Below are 18,188 nucleotides of genomic sequence, written 5' to 3' on the forward strand. Positions count from 1 at the left end.
TAAGAATGGGACTTTGGCCCTCTTCCCTACCATGGCAGAGAGGGCACAGCCTCTGCCCAGCCCCCAGATGTGGCACATCAGCCCCAGGCCATTGGGAGGCCCGGCTGGAAGTCTGAAATCCGGCTCTGAGCCTGCGCTTTCATTGCAAACACCTCCAGCATCATCAGTGCAGAAGGAAGAGGGGGGGCTGGCTTAGCTCCTCCCGGTTGATAATTCATTACTGCCTGTTAGCCCAGATCCATCCGGCAGCAGCTACATCCTGGCACCGACATGTGTTCATTTCACACATAAAACACTGTATCAAAATGCATCATTGAGATGTTCTCCCTGAAACCTTTCCCAGCTGCCTCTCCCAGCACTCTACATACAGGAGCAGTCCCGGCAGCTGGGGCGTTTTGTTCCTAATGGATTCCTGGCACCCGCCATAGCAATCAGAGCTGCAGGATCCGTCCTCCAGCTCATGAGAAATATAAGAGGGAATCTTCCTTCAAGGGGCAGGGAGGCAGGAAGCAGAGGGTGCAGGTTTCATCCATGGCATGCTCGGATCGGGAGAAGGGAGAAGCAGCCTGTGTGCACATGGCTGGTTTATCGCATACCAATTTGCAGTGATGCAGAAATGCAGCACCTCTTCTCTCCTACCCTGAGGCCTTGGGGATCTGGAGGAGGCCCCTTCCCCTTTCTCCAAGATCCCTGACTTTGGCCTGATCCTGGTGACTGTCAGTGTGATGGTAAATCTTGCCTCCAGGGCTGAGAGGGAAGAGGATGGGTGGGTGGAGGACCCAACACCTCACTCACACAGCAGGTCCTGCCAGCTGGGAGCCAGCGGGGGTGGGAGCCCCGGATGGGTGCAGTGTGGCTCCCTGCAGAGCTGTGCCCAGGGTCAGGCTGGCTCTCGGGAGACCTGGGGGGGGGGGTCTCCCACCAAGCCCAGCCCCTTCATGGAGGCTCTCGAGTCACAGACAGCTTTTCCCCAGCCCCAAGCCTTCTCCTGCCATTCCGCTAGCACATGCTTACATGCTTCTTGTTTCTCATCCCTTCTCATCCTCCCCTCTGGCATTGCCCAGGACTTTCCTTCCCCACTGTGTCCCCCTAGCATCATTTGGGGGGGGGGGGGGGGGGGGGGGGCCTCTGCTAGTCTGGGAAGCTTCATCCCTCGCCTTGTAGGTAAGACTACAGAGGAGGACCCGGGTGAGGGCGGCCAAGTTCAGAAGACTCCCCCAGACCCGTCTTGTGCCCCCTGTCCTCTGGGCTCCCCCCCCCGTCGGGCCCTGCCGCCTCCCCACGTCCCTAACAGAGAGGGCTGAGGGGCTGCGACAGCACCGCAGGTCCCAGCCCCCCCCTTCCCCGCCCCGGGAGAGCCCCCCCCACCGGTGAAGGTCACGCCGGGGCGGCGGCCGCCCGGCAGAACCGAGCCGGGCTCCCCCCCACCGGCGGGGGGGGCGGGCCGCACCGGGGGGGGGGGGCCCGTGCGGCGGCGATTGGCTGGCGGCGGGGGGGGGGGGGGGGGGCGGGGAGCGGCGGGGCCGCGGCTGGCTGCAGCGGCGGGCGCGGAGCCCAGAGCGGGCGCGGCGGAGCATCTTCGGGCACCGCGGCCCCGCTGCGGGGCGCCTCCTCCACAGCCCCCCGGCTTCCTATGGGCGGTGCCGGCGCCCCGGCCCCCGCACGCCCGTCCCGCTCGGCGTTAGCATGGGCACGGTGCTTTCCCTCTCCCCCGCCGCCTCCTCGGGCAAGGGCGGCGGCGGCGGCGGCGGGGGGCTGCTGGCCGATAAGGCGCCGGGAAGGGTTCCGGGCAAGGGCGAGAGCCGGCTGAAGCGCCCCAGCGTGCTCATCTCGGCGCTCACCTGGAAGCGGCTGGTGGCCGCCTCGGCCAAGAAGAAGAAGAGCACCAAGAAGGTGACGCCGAACCCCGGCGACGGGGCCCCGGGGGGGCCCCCGGACCAGCCCGACCCGCTGGTGGTGCAGCGCAACCGCGAGAACTTGCGCAAGTCGGTGGTGGTGCCGGCCGACGGGGCCAAGCAGGGCCCGCTGGCCGTGCCGGTGCCCACCGTGCCCTCGGCGCCGCAGGAGCTGCACCCGGGCTCCGGGGGGGGCAAGCCGCCGCCGCCGCCCGGCAGCCGCGGCCCGGGGTCCCCGCGCCGCGTGGTGGTGCAGGCGTCCACCGGCGAGCTGCTGCGCTGCTTGGGGGACTTCGTGTGCCGCCGCTGCTACCGGCTGAAGGAGCTGAGCCCCGGCGAGCTCATCTCCTGGTTCCGCGGCGTGGACCGCTCGCTGCTGCTGCAGGGCTGGCAGGACCAGGGCTTCATCACTCCGGCCAACCTGGTGTTCGTCTACCTGCTGTGCCGGGAAGCGCTGCGGGGAGAAGATATCGGGAGCCAGGCCGAGCTGCAGGCTGCCTTCCTCACCTGCCTCTATCTCGCCTACTCCTACATGGGCAACGAGATCTCCTACCCGCTCAAGCCCTTCCTGGTGGAGGGCGACAAGGGGCGCTTCTGGGAGCGCTGCCTGGGCATCATCCAGCGCCTCAGCGCCAAGATGCTGAGAATCAACGCGGACCCGCACTACTTCACGCAACTCTTCCAGGACCTCAAGAGCGAGGGCGAGGGCGGAGACGGGTCCAAGCACTGGACGATCAGCCTGGACCGTTAGGGAGGTACCGGGCCCCCGGCGCCGGGGGCGGAAGGGGCCGCGCACCGAGGGGCGGGGGAGGCGAAGGACTGCCGGATCCCCCCCCCCCCCCCTCTCAATCCCCCGCATCCTCCTCGCCTCCCCCCTCCCCGGCCGCCAGCTCCACGGAGACGCTGCTTGGACCCTCCCTGCTCCGGATCCGGCCGGTTTCCCCCGCCCCCCCTTCCGACCCCCCCCCCCAGCCGGGGGCTGCGTTCCGGGACACCGAGACGGCGGAGAAGACCTGGGAGGGGGGTTGGCGGGGTGGGGGGGCTGTCCCTGCCGCCTGCACGATGGGGAAGGGGAGAGGCTGCCGAGTAGCGGAGGCTCCTGGATGCGTTTTCCTTAGAGAAAAAAAAAAAAAAAAAAAAAAGGAGGGGAGGCGGGGGGGAAATGGAGCTGGGTGTCCGGGGCAGGAAGTGGGGGGGGGGGTGTCTCCTGGGTGCTGCGGGGGTCCCGGACAGACGGTGCATGTGAAGGAGCCCCCCCCGCCCCGGGCAGGGCTGGCCCCCCCCGCCCCCGCCGCCGGCCTGGAGCTGTCCGTGGTGCTGGAGCCGCCGCGGCTGAGCAGACAAAGGCGGGGGGGGGGGGGGGGGGGGCCCTGCGGGCTTCCATGTCGTGGGCGCTGCCTTTCCCCCTTCCTCCCCCACCCCGCGTGTGGGATAGAGGCCCCCCCCCCCCCCCCTACACACACACACCCCCCCAGGGCGCATGGGCGAAGCTGCCCCTCACCCCGCGGGAGCCGCCCGCTTGCCCCTTTGTTTGAGCCGCTGGCGGGGGGTGGGGGGGGGGGCCGCCCACCCTTCCCGCAGGTAAACACACCCCCCCCCCGGTACGCCCTCCGAAACAGGGTCCCGGTGGGGTGATGCCCCGCCTTGGCTTGCTGTGGGGAAAGGGGTCTGTGCCGGAGGCGGCCTAGGGTGCCTGTTGTGGGGAGGGGGGGGGGGGGTGTCCCCCTCTCCTCTTGCTTTGCTTCACTGGAGAATAAAGAGGCGGCCTGGATGGGCCTGGTGGTGGCTCCCTGGAATTGCTGGGGTGTGGGGTGCAAGGGGGATTGATGGGGGGCACCCCAAGCTCCCAGTCATGCCCCCTCTCCTCCCCAAGTGGGATGGGGTGGGGGACTGGTTCTCGGAGGCGGTTTTACTTCCTGGTGTGAATTGGGGGAGAGGGGGGTGGTGGTGCCAGAATTTCAGCACTGTTTGTTGTGCCCGAGGCCGGTCCTGGTCTACCTGAGTGTGCCTTGGCTCCCTGTGAGCTCTCCTGGCCTCCTCCATTCCAGATGGAAATGCCAGATGCCTGACTGTCACACGGAATTTAACCAGGACTTCACTTCCATTTCCCTCCCCACCCCCTTTTTTTTTTTTTCTTTCTTTTTTTTTAAATTGTTATTTATTTTTTTCCTAAAGCTACCCCACCTCACCTCCTTCCTCCCTTCCCTGCCCGGCTCCCTTCCGTGGCAGCAGCAGGCTGTGGGAGCTGGGTTGCTAGCCCAGTTACCAGCTGTGTGCTTCTGCAGACCCCCGGGGAGATGGGTGGAGAAGGGGAAGGCTTTGCCTTGCTCACAGCTGATTGCTACGCCTCAGGGTACTGAATTTGTCCCGGCTTCTTTAGCAGGACCCACGGCACACGCTCTCTTGTTGGGGTCTGCATCCAGTGCTTCTCTGATCCAGGCGCTTGGGCTCCCCTCAGCCAGGAAGAGCTGTGCTGGCTCTGCAGGTCATGGAGGGTAAGCTGGATTCTCTCTACCTTTGTGTGCATCAGCAGAGCTGCTAATTAGGCTCAATCTGGCTCATTCAGGCAAAGCTGTGCAGCCAGGAAGACAGCACAGATGTCCCTGTGGCAGGGTGCTGTGCAAGGCTTTTCTGTGGCTGAGTAAACCCACCGAGACCTGTGCTGCTCCCCTCCTCCTTGTCCCTAATGGGTGTTCTTGTCCCTGCCTTTAGACTGACATTCATGTGACCTTGTGGTGAGCTCTCTGGGCCAAAAAATACTCATGACCCACCCCAAATTTAGCCATATCCACATCTTGTGCTGGGAAAGGTAGTAACTCTGACTTGCTCTGGCTTAAACAGGGGTAGAACTGGACCCTTGGAGCTCCTGGGGGGGCCCTGGCTCTCCTCTATCAGCATTTTGCAGAGGGGGGAAACTGAGGCACAGTGAGGTGAAGCAGCATGTCACAATCCAGCAAGAAGGGTCTGCAGCATCTCAGGGTAACACCCAAGCCATTGGTGCTGGCTGTCTCCAGCCTGAGCCAGGGGTATTTGTCCAGTGATACCCTACCCCCAGCCATGGGGCTTCATAGAGCCTCACTCATATCCAGAGCCGAACAACCTGCCAGCATTGGTGGAGGTTTCCCACCCTACAGCTCCCTTAGAGACCCTCACAGGGTCCTTCCAGCCTCAAGCCCCAGCCTTTTAAAATGCTTCCAGCTTCAGGGAGGCCATGTCCTTCCCCTCCTCCCTTGTGTTTCATTGATTAAGAGTGCTAGGCCTCATTGGGGGATTTAGGAAGAGCTAATTGCAGACTGGTAATTGAAGACAGCTTGGAGTCTCTGAAAATGTCAAGGAATGAGAGATGAGCTTAGATGCTCCCATGCATTTAAATATGCATTGTCAGCTCAGCCAGAGCCTTACTGAGGGGAGAGATGTCTGGTTTTCCCTCCCTCAGAGGGCCTTGTACAGCTCCTAGGGGGAGAGGGGCAGGGGGAGCACTAACCTTACCTTGCCTGGGAGTCTCCTGCTCCCCCTAAAGGCAAATGGGAGGTGGGGGGGACTCAAGCAGAGGAAGGTACTGAGGGTGGGATTCCTCAGACAGGCTTGAGTGCTTGGTGTTCTCTCTCTAAAGCTGTGTGCTTTAACCTGCCAGACCCCTGTGCTGCTGCACGATGCCACGGGGGGTCTGGGCACAGGAGCCAGCTATGGGGCAGCAGTATAGGGATGGATAGAGCTTGTCACCAAACTCGTGATCCCTGCAGCCACCCAGTGCTCCCTGAGGAGCAGTGAGGGGCTGGGAAGCCCCCCCTTGCTGCCATCTGCAGGGCCCAGCAGTGTCTGGGGTTGCAGGGATGAGGATTCACATCAGGTTTGGGGCTCAGAGGTGGAGCAGTAGGGCCAAGTCAGGGATACATCACCACAGGGCCTTGGTGAAGGATCCCAGCTCTTTCCTAGTTTGAAATTCCTCTGACAGCAACACATTTCCTCTCTATGCATCACAGTGGATGCCCCATCTGTTCCACCCCACGTAACAGCAATGGAGGTGGGAACAAGCTGCATACTGCAGTCTGCAGTTAGTTCAGCCCCTCCTGCCCCAGGGAGGTCTCTTCTCGGGCCGTAGCATCCTTCTCTTGCTCCCCAAGGGTGTGTGGAGCTGCTGGAGGCACCCTGGGTGGCAGTGGGTCCCCAGGATCTGTAGTTGCCTATGAAAGGCAGGGTTTCTGCCCAGAGCTCATGGAGCAACAGCTCCGTGGGGCTCTCCTTGCCCTGCTGCTCTGTCTGCAGAGCAAGCTCAATGCGCTGGATGTGCTGGCCATGACACTGGGTCATGGAGCAGCAATGGGTGGCTGGAGCAGCCAGCCTGGCAAGCCGTGCCTCCTCCTGCTGGACAAAGAGTGGGGAAGCTGTGCTCTTGCTGCTGAGGGATGACAGCATCCCCCAGAGTGACTCGGAGCTGCTCTGTGGGGTGAAAACTGCCCCTGATGATGCAGACCCGGTGCCCACGTGGCTGGCGAAGGACCTGCCTCAGCCCAGCTTTCTGCACAAGCCTTTCTCCTCCGTTAGCTTGCGAGGATGATGGATAACGTGTTCCTTAAGGCAGATGGAAGTGGGAGATCTCTCCTGCCTCCGTGGGAGCTACTCGGACATTGGCTTTACCACAGCTTCAGGCTGTTGCTGCTCTGCTGAATTGGGAATGTCTTGTGGGTGCAGGTTTTTGGTCCTCTCCCTGCTCCATGGCACTTTTGTCACAGCTGCTGGTGGGATGTCTAAGGGGGAAGACGTGGACAAAGTGACACGGGAACATGGCAGCTAATGGCAGAGTGTGAGGGTTCCTAGACTAAATTGGTTGATGGAATATTTGTACCCAGGGAGGGGCAGGACAGTCGCCGCAGGGTCTCAGCTGATGGGGGATGCATCCAGGCTGGGGTGGGAACCTGCAGGAGGCTTTGAGCTCTGCCTGTGCCCAGGGTAGCCCAGTGGCAGGCATGAAATTGAAGGAGGTGGGACAGCAGACAGCTTGGTCCCTGCTGTAGCTAAAACATGGCCTGTGGCATTGCCTGGCTAGTGGGTATGGGGCTGAGGAGCACAAACTGGGGACAGCTCTGTGCCAGGAAGCTGAGGCAGGTGGAGAAGGGAAACCAGGTACCTTGGAGCCCTACTGTGATGGTTAATCCTTCTTCTGTGAAGCCTGGCAGAGCAGGAGGCCAGGGCTGCCCAGGCTGGGGCATTACCTCCATCCCACGGAGAGCTGAGCGTGGAGGTTACGCTGTGCTGTGTCCCCTGCCTATCTCATGGTCCTGTGTCACCCCTGAGCATGGAACTCCTTGAGGGACAGCCAGGCAGCACCAAGTTGTGGCCCAGGGCAGTTGTGGGGAGCCTGCCCCAAGCATGAGTGCCCTCCAGGCTGGAGCGGGTGCTCCTCCCTCATCAGAAGTCCTGAATTAGAGCATAATCTGGCATTACTGCATTAATCCATTCCTCCCTGCTGCCCAGCCCCTGCCCTCAGCAGAGTCCAGCCCAAGGTCTCAGTGTACAGCTGGGCAGGAACAGCATCAGTATATTGTCTCCCCAGCTTGCCTGGGCACCAGAGAGCAGGTGGCAGCAGGGGCACAGTTTGGGGCTCCGTCCAGAGCATCGCTGTGTCTGGGGAGGGCAACGAGCAGTGAAGAAACCCAAAGTGCACAAATGTCCCCTCAAATGCATCCAGGACCTGGCGGAAGGGAAGACCAGGCCGGGGGGGGGGGGGGGGGGGGGGGGGGGTTTGATAGTAATATGGCCCCAACCCAGAGCATCTGGCCAGGGAGAAAGCATCTTTTGGAAGCATCAGAGTGGTTCTTTGGAGGGGCTTCAAGAGGGGTTTTGGAGCCCTGGTGCCCACACCTGCCGGGCTCCAGCTGAGCCACGCTGTCACAAAATGCTTTGCAGGGAGCCAGGCCAAGGGAAGGTGGCGTCTGGAGAGAGGATGTGAGTCAGCAGCTTGTGGATGGGGGGGCCGAGCCGAGCTGAGGAGCCAGCAGAGCCGGGTTGTGGAGAGGAGGGAATAGGTGGGAATGGGGAGAGCTGGAGGGGGAACAGGGGTGGGCAGGGAGGCAGCCCCCCGTCCTCCAGGGCAGATGTAACCTGTCTGTGCTGTGAAGGCTCTTCCCAGTGTGAGAAATTAAACAAGTGTTGATGTGGATCTGCTAAAATAGGAGAGGAGATACTCCATCTCCCCTCTGATCCCTTACTGTGGGGCTGGAAGGCCTTGGGGGAGTTGGAGGGGTCCCCCCTCCATGCTGGCAGGAGGCTGAGGCCAAGGCAGGGCTCAATCCTGCCCTTTTGCTGGCTAAGCAAAGCCAGAGACAAAAATACTTTTTTTTTTTTTTTAAAAAAAAAAAAAAAGTAGGGAAAAAACCTTCTGCCTTTAATCACAGGGCAGCAGAAGAAGCTGCCAGGCCATGTGCTCTGGTCCCTTGCTCTTCCCAGCACAGGCTGAGGCCCTCTGGGACTGTGTTTCCCCATCTCACCCTGGGCAGGGCACCCAAGGGCTCCCTGCAGGTAGGTCTGGAGCCCGTGGGCGCACCGGGCCCTGCACCCTGGTACCAGACACCTAGGACAGGCTCCCCACCCAGCTGGTGCACCCCACTGCCACGGACAGTGCTCCTACATCTGCCCTCCGGGCTGAACATCCCTGGTCAGGGCCAGGGACGATGCTCTGCCGGGAGCTGTGCCGGGCTTGGCCCTGCTCGCCCATTGGCAGGATTTTGCTGCAGTCTGTTCTGAGCCGGTGGTTTTGGAGGCTGAAGGAAGCGGCGCTGCTGGCGGGCTGGGCCAGATGGGGCTCTGGGGAGGTGGGGCGGGGGGGGGGGGCTGGGTTGTGTGGGAGGTGATGCTCTGTCCCCCCTCTCTGGTAAGCACAACATGGCGGGCGGGGGGTTGCCCCCAGCGGGGCCTGGGGATGGGAGCATCCCGAGTTGCCATGGTGACATTGGCTGCATCTTCAGGCAGGTGAGAGCATTGCTGGTGCAGTCCTGCATGGCTGTCCCCCACCTTCCCTCCTAGATGACATCTCTGGGGAGTGCAGGGCTGGTTCCCAGCTTTTGGGGTGCTTTGGGGACAGGGCAGGGGGACCATGCCAGGTGTGCTCAGAGCAGAGCAAAACAAGCCCTCAGCTGCAGCCTGTTGCATTGGGGGTCCTCCCTCTCCCAAAAAGGTAACTTTTCCCTTTCCTCAGCATATCTGCCCTCCAACCCAGCAGGGACCCAGATTGCAGGGCTGGGAATGAGGAGGGAACTGGTCTCACATGGGCTTCCCTGGTGCAGGCACTGGCAGAGGGACGGGAGGGATAGGAGCAGGATGGTGTGTGTGACGGAGCTACTGGTGACCCATATCCCTTAATCCATGTCCTGCCCTGCGTCATGCAGTTACCTAAGCCCCAAATCAGGCTTCCCTAGTGGGGGCACAGCCCCCTGCCCCAGCTCTGAGGGATCCAGCTGTGGGCAGCCCCCCCATTTTGCCCTTGCAAGACTAAGCTTGGGGGGGTGGTTGGGCTGTGCCTCCAGCCTGAGTGCTGATTTCATGGGGATATCTACTCCTTTTCCCCTCACTTCACCTCCTGCAGTCATTGGGAACCAGGCTGTGCAATGTTCAAGGATCCTGGAGGGAGGGACACGCCCCACACACCCCCTGGGAGGGACGCCCCCAGTTTCTGCAGCTCCTTTCCCATGCATGGGATTCCTGTTGATGGAATCAGGCCCCCCCCCCCCCCCCCCCCCCCGCAGCCTGAGCCCTCCTCCCGAGGAGACACTGACATCAGATCCGGCCCCCCCCTTAAGCTGATTAGGGCAATGAGAACAGTCCGAGCAGATGCCACCAGGGCTATGAGAGTGACAAGACCCTGGAGGTAGGCAGAGGGGGCAGCACAGAGTCCCCAGATGTGGGGAGTGCTCTGATCTGAGGGGTGCAGGTAGAGGGGTTGGGGGCTGAACACCCCCTCCATGTGCTGGGTAATTGCAGAGCACCCCCCTACACAGCCCATCTGATCCCTGCTGTAAGCCTGGCCCCCAGCCCTGGCACCCTGGACCTCTGATGAGTCTGGGATGGGGAACACAGTCCCAAGTGGGGGAGGCAGACAGAGGGTAGCCCCTGAGCCCACACCAGCCACCACGGGCACCAGTGGATCTGTGGGCATGTTCCTGAAGCTGGGCAAGCAGTGCATCAATGTCACATGTGAGCCTGGCCCCGTGGCTCAGGGCCTCCCCACTCCTGGCACTGCACAGCCCAGCAAGGACACCCGCTGCAGGATCAGGCCATGCTGGGCCCAGTGCATTGCCCTGAGACGGTTGCACAGGGCTCTGTGGGTCATGAGATATTTGATTCCTGGCACCTGAATTCCTCCGGATGACAGCAGGGTGGCAGACATTCCACCAGGTCAACTGCAGATCCCCTTGCCAGCCTGGGAACAGGGTATGTGGATTCCCTGGGGGGGTGTCTCAAGAAGCCCAGAGGTTTCCAGCTCTGGCCTATCTCCCGGGGGCTGTAAGAGCCAGAGGTGATGGAGAAAAGGAGATGCAGCAGGGTGGCCGCATCCTCCTCGCCCCAGCTCTGGACGTGCTCTGGCTCGGATGGGAGGGGATTTGCTGGGTGGTTTTCTCTCTCGCCAGCCCCCTGCAGACATAAGAGGACACAAGTCACAGCACCTCTCTGTTTTATTGAAGACCAATCCCTCCCCCCAGCCAGTGCAGAGCCCAGGACACCCAGCTCTTCTGCATCTACCGGGCCAAAGTCCCGCTCTGGAGGATGGGGGCACCTCCTCGGACCGGGGGGGAGAGACCCAGGGCTGCCCCTCAGTGCCCGAGGCTCTCAGCCCTGCTGTTATTCCTCCTCCTGCTCCACCTCCCACCCAGCCTCGCCCCTGTGGATGTTCCCACCCGTGGAGGGTGTCCCACCAAGCCATGTGTGCGAGGAGCTAAAGCCACAGTAAAAGTGGAGCATTAAACTTGGAAGTGACCAGCAGGACACAGCGTGTTCATGTACAGGATGTCAGGGACCATCCCCCTCTGTGGCGTGGTCCTCGGGCACTGGGGAGAGGGCAGAGTTGCAGGGGACAGGCTCTGCTGCCTCCGGGCTCTGGCCTTGCCCTGAGGGTTGGCTGTGCCCCCCACACCTGCCCCCCACACCCCAGCACCTCCAACCCCAGAGCCCTGCCCTGGGCAGGAGTTAACCCATGAAGAGCATCTGCTCTCCAGACCAAGGCTTTTCCTGAGGTCTGGAGGAAGCCACCATCGGCAGGAGGTGTAGGAAGGATGGAGGAAAGGAAAGCTTTGGAGAAAAAGGTGCAGGACCAAGGAGTGGCAAGGAGGGTTCCCTTTCCCTGCCCCTGCCCGGTGGGATCCTCACCCATGGACACAGCTGCCCTGGGGCCCCAGCTCCTGACTCCTCTCTGCAGGGAGAGGGGAGGGCAGGCACAGGCTGGGGGCAGAGCTAAGGATGTTCATGGGGTGGGCAGCATGTTGCAAAAGAAAGGGGGAGCACAGTCCCTGCAAGGAGCAGAGCCCATGTTTTTTCCTTCCATTCACACCCTGCTTTAGGTATCCATGTCTGCTCCCGTGATCAAGGATCCCTCCTCACCCTAAATTTAGACGGCTTCTCTCCTCCAGCCACCCACATCAGGGAACCAACCGAGCTATGCTGCAAGCACCCCTTGCCCCTCACGCCACTCTCCAAATATTAGAGCAGGCAACTGAGAGCAGGGCACGATCCCACCCCCCCCCATCCCTCCCTGCTGAGCTCCCCAGCTCCCCAGCCCCACGCTGCCGGGGACAGGGAAGCCCGCCTGGCACGGCCGAGCCTCTAATGGTAATGATTGTTCATGTTGTTGAGGTGGGAGGCTGCCATGGCACTGAACGGGGCAGAGGGCTGGAGCCCGTGCCCAGGGTAGAGGGATGGGCTGGAGCCAGGCCAGTAGGAGAAGCCGGCCGGTGTCACCCCCGAGGTCATGAGGTTGAGTTTGGAGATGCCTGAGAAGGGCAGCGGGGCCAGGTTGCCCTGAAATTTGTAGAGGGTGTGATCGGGGGCGGTCGGCTGGCACACCTGCGCCAGCCCGTGGAAGTCGAACTTGTAGGCGTAGCGCTTGCCGTGGACCTTGGTCATGATGTTCTTGTCGTAGTAGTAGCGCAGCGCCCGGCTCAGCTTGTCATAATTCATGTTGGGTTTGCTTTTCCGCTCGCCCCAGCGCCGTGCCACCTCGTCAGGGTCGATCAGCTTGAACTCCCCGTTGGTGCCTTCCCAGGCGATGCAGTTCAGGTTGGCTCGGTCCGAGAGCAGCTCCAGCAGGAACTGCCACAGTTGGATCTGCCCGCTGCCTGCAAGGCCGGGCCCCGGAGAGGTTAAATCTCCCTCTCAGGGCACAAGGAACGGGGCAGGATGTGCCCCGATCTCCTCAACCCCCTGCTATGTTGCTCCCTCCCAGACCCAGGTTTCAGATGTACCTCACCGCATCTTCCCTGCTCTAGAGACACAGAAGATGGTAATGAGGTCTTGTCTCCTCTGCAGCACCCCTACCCCACCCTGCCCCCCAACCAAGAGGAGGAGAGGATGCCCCTGTACCTCTGGACAGGGGTAGGAGTGCTCAGAGCTCAATGCATGTTGCAGTGGGGCTGGATCCAGGGTTCCTACGTCCCTCCCACCCTCTTTCACACCCCACTGAAGATGAATACCTGCTCCTCTGTTTTGGCGTGAGGATCTGATCTGGTTCTTTCATCTGCAGCCTCAAGAAGAAGGTATCCTGGCAGTACTCAGATCCATCCCAGCACCAGTATTCCCCACTGCCACCTTTGCTCGAAACTGGGCTGGTGTCACAGCACAGCCCTTGCCCATCTCTAGGGACCCTGTGCCCTGCAAGGATGGTGAGCTGAAGTTGGGGTACAACACTGCTGTGACCTGCACCCCTGGCAGGCACAGGCAGGTATAGGGGAAGGAGAGACCAGGACAGGCCAGGACTGGCTGTGGCTTTGAATCAGGCACCAATGCTCCTTATTTCCAGAGGAAAACTGTCCTCTCTGAGCCACCACAGCCACTGCAGCCACAGCTTGCACTGAGGAGCACCCTTGGTGGGTGCCCAGGATGCCCGTGTGTCAGGCTGTGCATACACAGGAGCCTGGCACACCCGGACGTGCCCATGGTGAGGCACAAGGACAGGCTCCACTGAGTCTGGCCAGAGGTCAGGAGAGGAGAAGGTGCCTGGACCTTACGGTGACGAGCAGTCCCACCCCTGGGACCCAGCCACCTGAGAACCCCCCAGCCCCCCACACTCCCTCCCAAGCAGCATCCCCTGCACATCCCTGTTTCTGACCCCGGTCCTTGCAGCACAGGCTCTTCCCACGGCAGAGGAAGTGTCTTTGCATTTCATCCTCACCCCCATGCTTTTCTGCCACTATTTTGTCTAATGGTGCTCGGATTCCATATAGGGGTTTATCACCCACGACCGCTGCTGCAGGCAGTCCCACAACTTGATTACATTTCCCACAAAGAACCACCTTGTCCTGCTTCTTTCGCAACCACTCATTTCATCTGGTGCCCCCCCCAATTTTTGCTCTGGAAGAAGCAGGGAACAGCCATGCCCCATCCATCCCCAGTCACCAAACCCCACTCAGACACCCCAATCCAGGCGGACGAGCCCAGATCTTTCCAAAGTATTGTATTTCCAAATCCCCCATCCTGAGACTGAGGTGGGGGAACCTCTCCTCTCCAGGGCACATCCGCAGCTCTTGCCTCTTCTCCATCCCTGCAGCCCCCACCCTGGGCTCCTGCTATCCCCCACCCACGGGGTGCCCCACCCCAAGCAAGGAGGGCAGGAGGTGTTGGGGGATGCAGCAGGGTGGGGTGCTAAGGCTCAATCCTGCCTGTCGCAGGGTCCTGTGCTGCAGCACCTGGCAGCTCCCTGCGGAAACCTTCAGGGATCCAGAAAGGTCCTTCTCACCGCAGCACGGCGTGCAGAGTCCGCAGTGCAGAAGCAAAAGGGCCCCCCCACTCAGTCCCCCTGTTGTCCTCCTGCCCTAAACCAGGGCTCCCCTTTTTGTGCTCAGAGCACCCCGTGGCCCCTGTCTCCTTGCCAGGCAGGCAAGCTATTTGGCCCAAACACCGCAGCGCTGGCCCCTGCGGCCACCCAATGACCAGCAAGGCTCCAGGCTGACCCCTGGCCAGTCCCTGGAACACCTGGGATGGTTTTCCCTGGACATACAGCTCCGGGTCCCGTTGATCCATCATCTCCCAGCTGACCCATGCCATGCCCCGAGCCCCAGCCCTTCACCGGCACCCTTTTCCCGAGTGGGATCTCATCTCATTCCCTCACTCCCAGGAGTGGGTACCCCGAGCCCCGTTTAGCTCCTCCAGCTCCTGGGCTGGCTGGTGGCTCCCTCCCCGTCGGATGTTCCCAGAGCACAGGGGGGACCCGAGCTGGGACCCCGCACCCGCCCCGCCCCGCCGCGGGGCTCTGAGGGGGCCAGGGGTGCTGGGCACCCCGTTCTCCTCTGCTACAACGGGACGGCGGGTCCCGGCCGTCGGGGCTCGGCCGCTCTCCCCGCGGGTTTTGGCGGCGGGAGGCTCCCCGCCCGAGCCGCCCGCAGCAACAGGGAGCAGGACTCTGCCGTGGCCGTGTCCCGCGTGGGCAGTGCCCCGCACATGGACGGGAAGGGGTCCCCGATGGCTGCGTGTGCCCCGCGGGGGGGAGGGGTCCCTGCGCCGGGCGAGCCGGTCCCGGGGAAGGGGCGGCGGTGCTCTTACCTTTCTGCACGCCGGGGCTGAGAGACCCCCACGACTGGCTCTTCCCGTCTTTGAACAAAGTTTCCCCGACTGGATCTAGGGGGAAGAAGGGGCGCGGGTGGGGGTGGAGGGGGGGGATGGAGCCAGGGGGGACCGCAACCCCCCGGCGCCCACCCGCGGGCAGCCTCCCCGCAGCCCCCGGCCGCTCCCCCTCGCCTGCCCCGCCGCCGCAGCGAAGCCAGGAAACGCGTCCAGGAAAAAGGAAATCCGATTTCCGACCGAGCCGGGGAAGCTTTTAAATAGGAATAGAAAATCCCGCGGACTGGTGTAGGGGGGAGAGAGGGGGAGAGGGAGAGAGCTGCGGGGCAGGGGGAGAAGGAAAGGAGGCGGGTGGGGTGGAAGGATGGGTGGCAGGAGCGGCGGGTGGAAGGAAGGACGTGTGTCGGTGTTTGGGAAGCAGACGGATGGGGAAAAGAGAACTAGATGGAGAGAAGGATGGAAGGAAGGAAGGAGACATGGGTGGATGGATGGAAGGACAAAAGGGAGGATGGGTGGGTAGATGGAGGGAAGGATAAGAAGGAGGGAAAGAAGGGTGAGCGGTGGATGGGTTGAAGGAAGAGCAGGTAATGAGTGAGATGGTGGAAGAATGGACTGATGGAAGGGACGAGGGTAGATGGAAGGGATGGCTGGTAGCCAGGACAGAAAGAAGGACGGAAGGACAAATGGGTGTGTGGAAGGATGGTTGGAAGCAGAGGGGAAGGGTGGGTGGAAGGATGGGTTGGAAGGTTGGAAAGGTGGCTGGAGGGATGGAAGGACAGGGGGTCGGTGGGTGGATGAAGGCTGGAAGGGTGGACGGGTGTGCGGGCGTGGAAGGCTGCGAGGGCGGCTGGAAGGAAGGAGGAAGGGATGGTTGAGGGGCTGAAAGGCAGGAAGGGAGGATGGACGGAGGGAGAGGGGAAGGCAGGGTGGGCGCTGGAGGGAGACAGGGCGGAGAAGGGCCCCGGGACAGCGGCGGGCAGGGGCTGGGTGCTGTGCTGTGCACGGCGCTGCGGGGGGCAGCGGCCGGGGGGGGGGGGGGGTCCGCCCGTACCTGGCAGGTACATGTTGAGCAGCAGTGGCACCGCTCCGGCGCCGTGTCTCATGGCAGCTGTGGGGGCGGCCCGCGGGCTGCATGTTTTAATATTCCTGCCCCTATTATTATTATTATTATTCCACTTTATCAGGGAGCAGCTGATGGCGAATAAATGGCAGCGGGACGGGCAGGGGACGGGCAGGGGCCGGGGGAGGCGGGGGGGAGTTTCCAGGCAACTCGCAGAGGCTCGGGGCCCCGGCTCCAGCAATTTCCTCCGCTGTAATTAAAGCAGGCGCTGTCCGCCCCCCCCCCCCCCGGCCCCCCCTTCTTCCCCCCCCCCCCCCCCCCCCCCCCGCCCCTATCGGGCCCGCATCAGACTTTAATCACGGCTGCGGGTTTCTATGGAGAGCGGCTCGGGCCGCTTCCTGCCTCTTCCGCCTCCTTAACTCTTCGCAAACACGGCGCTGCCATCCCAGCTGGGAGCGGGGCTCGGACACTGCCTGGAGACCGCCCGGGTCCGGCTTCCCACCGCTGCCGCCAGCATCCCGCTCCCCACCCGCACGCCCAGCCGGTGGGCACGGTGGTCCCCGCGCTGCCGGCATCACCCGAGCCCTCTGCACCTCGTTGCGTGGCGTTGGCACCATCCAGCCTGCTGCCGTCCCTCCGACCCACCCGTGCTGCCGCCCGTGGGGCTCCGTGACTGCCCTTTCCCCAGCTCCGGGGACCTCAGCACAGTCCTGGGGTCCCTCTGCAGCTCCCAGAGCCCTAAGGTGGGTCGGTTGGGTCCCCACCACGTCCCTCCAGCTCCGGGACAGCAGTGATAGGCTCCTTGTGCTGTGCCCAGAGCTCCAGGGTGGGTAAGTGCACCTTCAGCGGCTGATGGCACCAGGATGTACCACAACTCTGTCACCTCCCTGGCTTCTCCGTGACCTTCTGGACAGTCCCTGCCTTGGGGACGGTTAAGCCCGTGACCATCCTGGCATCCCCAGCCCTGTCCTGATTTCTTGCCCATCTTTATTAGGATATGTAGAAGACGGGTGACCCCCAACATCCACCCAAACCTGCATGGCCTGATCTCCACCAGCTTGTCCTGGGCAGCCCTGGGAGTCGTGAAAACAGAAGGGCAATTCAGGAAAAAATTTGTAACAGGGCAAGTGTTTGAGGTGATCTCAGCCCCAAAAAGACACATCTGGCCAGGTTTTTCCCCATCACCCATGGCTCCAGCAGCTACATGCAGTTGCAGGGTGCCAGCAGAGGCTCTGTCCCCCCGGCCAAGAGCGGACCCTCCGCTTGCACCCCACAGCTCGAGGCAGCCAGGCAGCGTGCCAGCAGCGGGCACCAGCTCTGCTCCACGAGTCCAATGCCATACAGCCAAGCCACCCACCAGCCCACGACCTCTCCTGTGGTGTTTCACCGATGTCTAGTAAATGGATGAGCTCTCACGCTAGACTCGGCTGAATTTCTTGAAAGTGGTCATCACGAGATGTGAATCCAGTGGAAATCAGGATACAGTTGTGCCAAACCCACGGACATTATTTCTATTGCGGCTGAAACGTGCTCTGCATAAGAAGAAGCTGCAGCCCACGGGTAGCAATGCTCAGCCGGGGTGCCACAGCCCAAACAGGGCTGGTGGCTCCTCCCAGGTGGGGGTGTCCACAGGGTTTAGGAAACATGGGGTCCCATGGGTGCTGAGCTGGGCCCCCGGTGCTCCACTCCTGCTGCCCATCTCCACTGGGGAGAGAGAGCAGATGCGGGTGGGGAGAGACATGAGCAGAGCACGCAGTACTCCCCCATCAATTCTGTTTAGATGTAACAGCCCTAAAAAGTTTCTCTTCTCTCAGCTTGTCCCCTGAGCTACCCTGAAGCCCGTCATGGGATGTCCCAGATCTGTACAACCCAACAGCCCTGGCTTTTCCCCTCATCCCTCTCCTCCCCATCCCCCCCAAGCCCCACCGCCCATTGCAGCTCTCCCGGCAGCGGCTCCACAGCCTCCCAGACTTGCTTTCGCTGCCTGAGTCACTGGAACAAACCGCAGGCAACAGAAAACAAGCCCCAGAGACAGCAAGGTGAGGTGGGGAGGGGGCCAGGCCCACCAAGCCCTCGCCCCTGGCAGCCCACGTGACCAGGATCCTGCCCCAACAATTCTGCATGGCAGAGGGCTGGGAGTGTGGGGGTGTCTGGGCTGAGGGCTCCTGCATCAGCCCAGAGTCGGGGGATCAGTTTGGGATCAGTCTGTAAAGCAGGGTTAGGGCTGTGGGAGGTGGACATGGGGGGCTGTGGGGGGCACAAGGGATGGAGACTCCTGGGTCCCTGGGACAGCTAGTGGGTGAGGGGACTTTGCAGTGGGGTGTGAAGGGACTGGGGGCTTTGGGAAACCTGGGGTCTGAGGGGTGCAGAGGGGAAGGGAGTGTGGGGTCCCAGGAGCTGGGGAGCCCTGTGCCCATGGGGAACTTTGTGGACCTGAGAGATGTGGCCCCAGGTTCACGGGGGAGCTGGGA

The 18,188-nt window shown here is 62.2% G+C and overlaps 2 protein-coding genes across 2 annotated transcripts; one reads left to right on the forward strand and one right to left on the reverse strand.

Annotated features, from left to right (window-relative positions):
- Nucleotides 1-1,509: 1,509 nt before the first annotated feature.
- CDK5R2 (cyclin dependent kinase 5 regulatory subunit 2) lies at nucleotides 1,510-3,671 on the forward strand. Its single transcript, XM_042784359.1, has one exon. The coding sequence runs from the start codon at nucleotides 1,687-1,689 to the stop codon at nucleotides 2,644-2,646; it is 960 nt and encodes a 319-aa protein (XP_042640293.1). The 5' UTR covers nucleotides 1,510-1,686; the 3' UTR covers nucleotides 2,647-3,671.
- A 6,875-nt stretch (nucleotides 3,672-10,546) lies between these two features.
- Nucleotides 10,547-16,031, reverse strand: FEV (FEV transcription factor, ETS family member). The gene is made up of 3 exons (XM_042784377.1): nucleotides 15,709-16,031; nucleotides 14,640-14,714; nucleotides 10,547-12,220 (listed from the first exon to the last, which is right to left on the reverse strand). Exons 1-3 carry the CDS (start codon nucleotides 15,758-15,760, stop codon nucleotides 11,709-11,711), a joined length of 639 nt encoding a protein of 212 aa, XP_042640311.1. The 5' UTR covers nucleotides 15,761-16,031; the 3' UTR covers nucleotides 10,547-11,708.
- Nucleotides 16,032-18,188: the final 2,157 nt, after the last annotated feature.

This window comes from Tyto alba, unplaced genomic scaffold, assembly GCF_018691265.1.
Source record: "Tyto alba isolate M040663 unplaced genomic scaffold, T.alba_DEE_v4.0 Super-Scaffold_7, whole genome shotgun sequence".
NCBI classification, from domain to species: domain Eukaryota; kingdom Metazoa; phylum Chordata; class Aves; order Strigiformes; family Tytonidae; genus Tyto; species Tyto alba.

Bases quoted from the DNA above. Each gene is read 5' to 3' on its own strand.
- CDK5R2 (XM_042784359.1), top strand. From the start codon at position 1,687: ATGGGCACGGTGCTTTCCCTCTCCCCCGCCGCCTCCTCGGGCAAGGGC.
- FEV (XM_042784377.1), bottom strand. From the start codon at position 15,760: ATGAGACACGGCGCCGGAGCGGTGCCACTGCTGCTCAACATGTACCTG. The intron at 14,715-15,708 runs GTACGGGCGGAC...TCTTCCCCCTAG, and splicing joins GCTCAACATGTACCTGCCAG to ATCCAGTCGGGGAAACTTTG. The intron at 12,221-14,639 runs GTAAGAGCACCG...CCGGCCTTGCAG, and splicing joins CAGCCCCGGCGTGCAGAAAG to GCAGCGGGCAGATCCAACTG.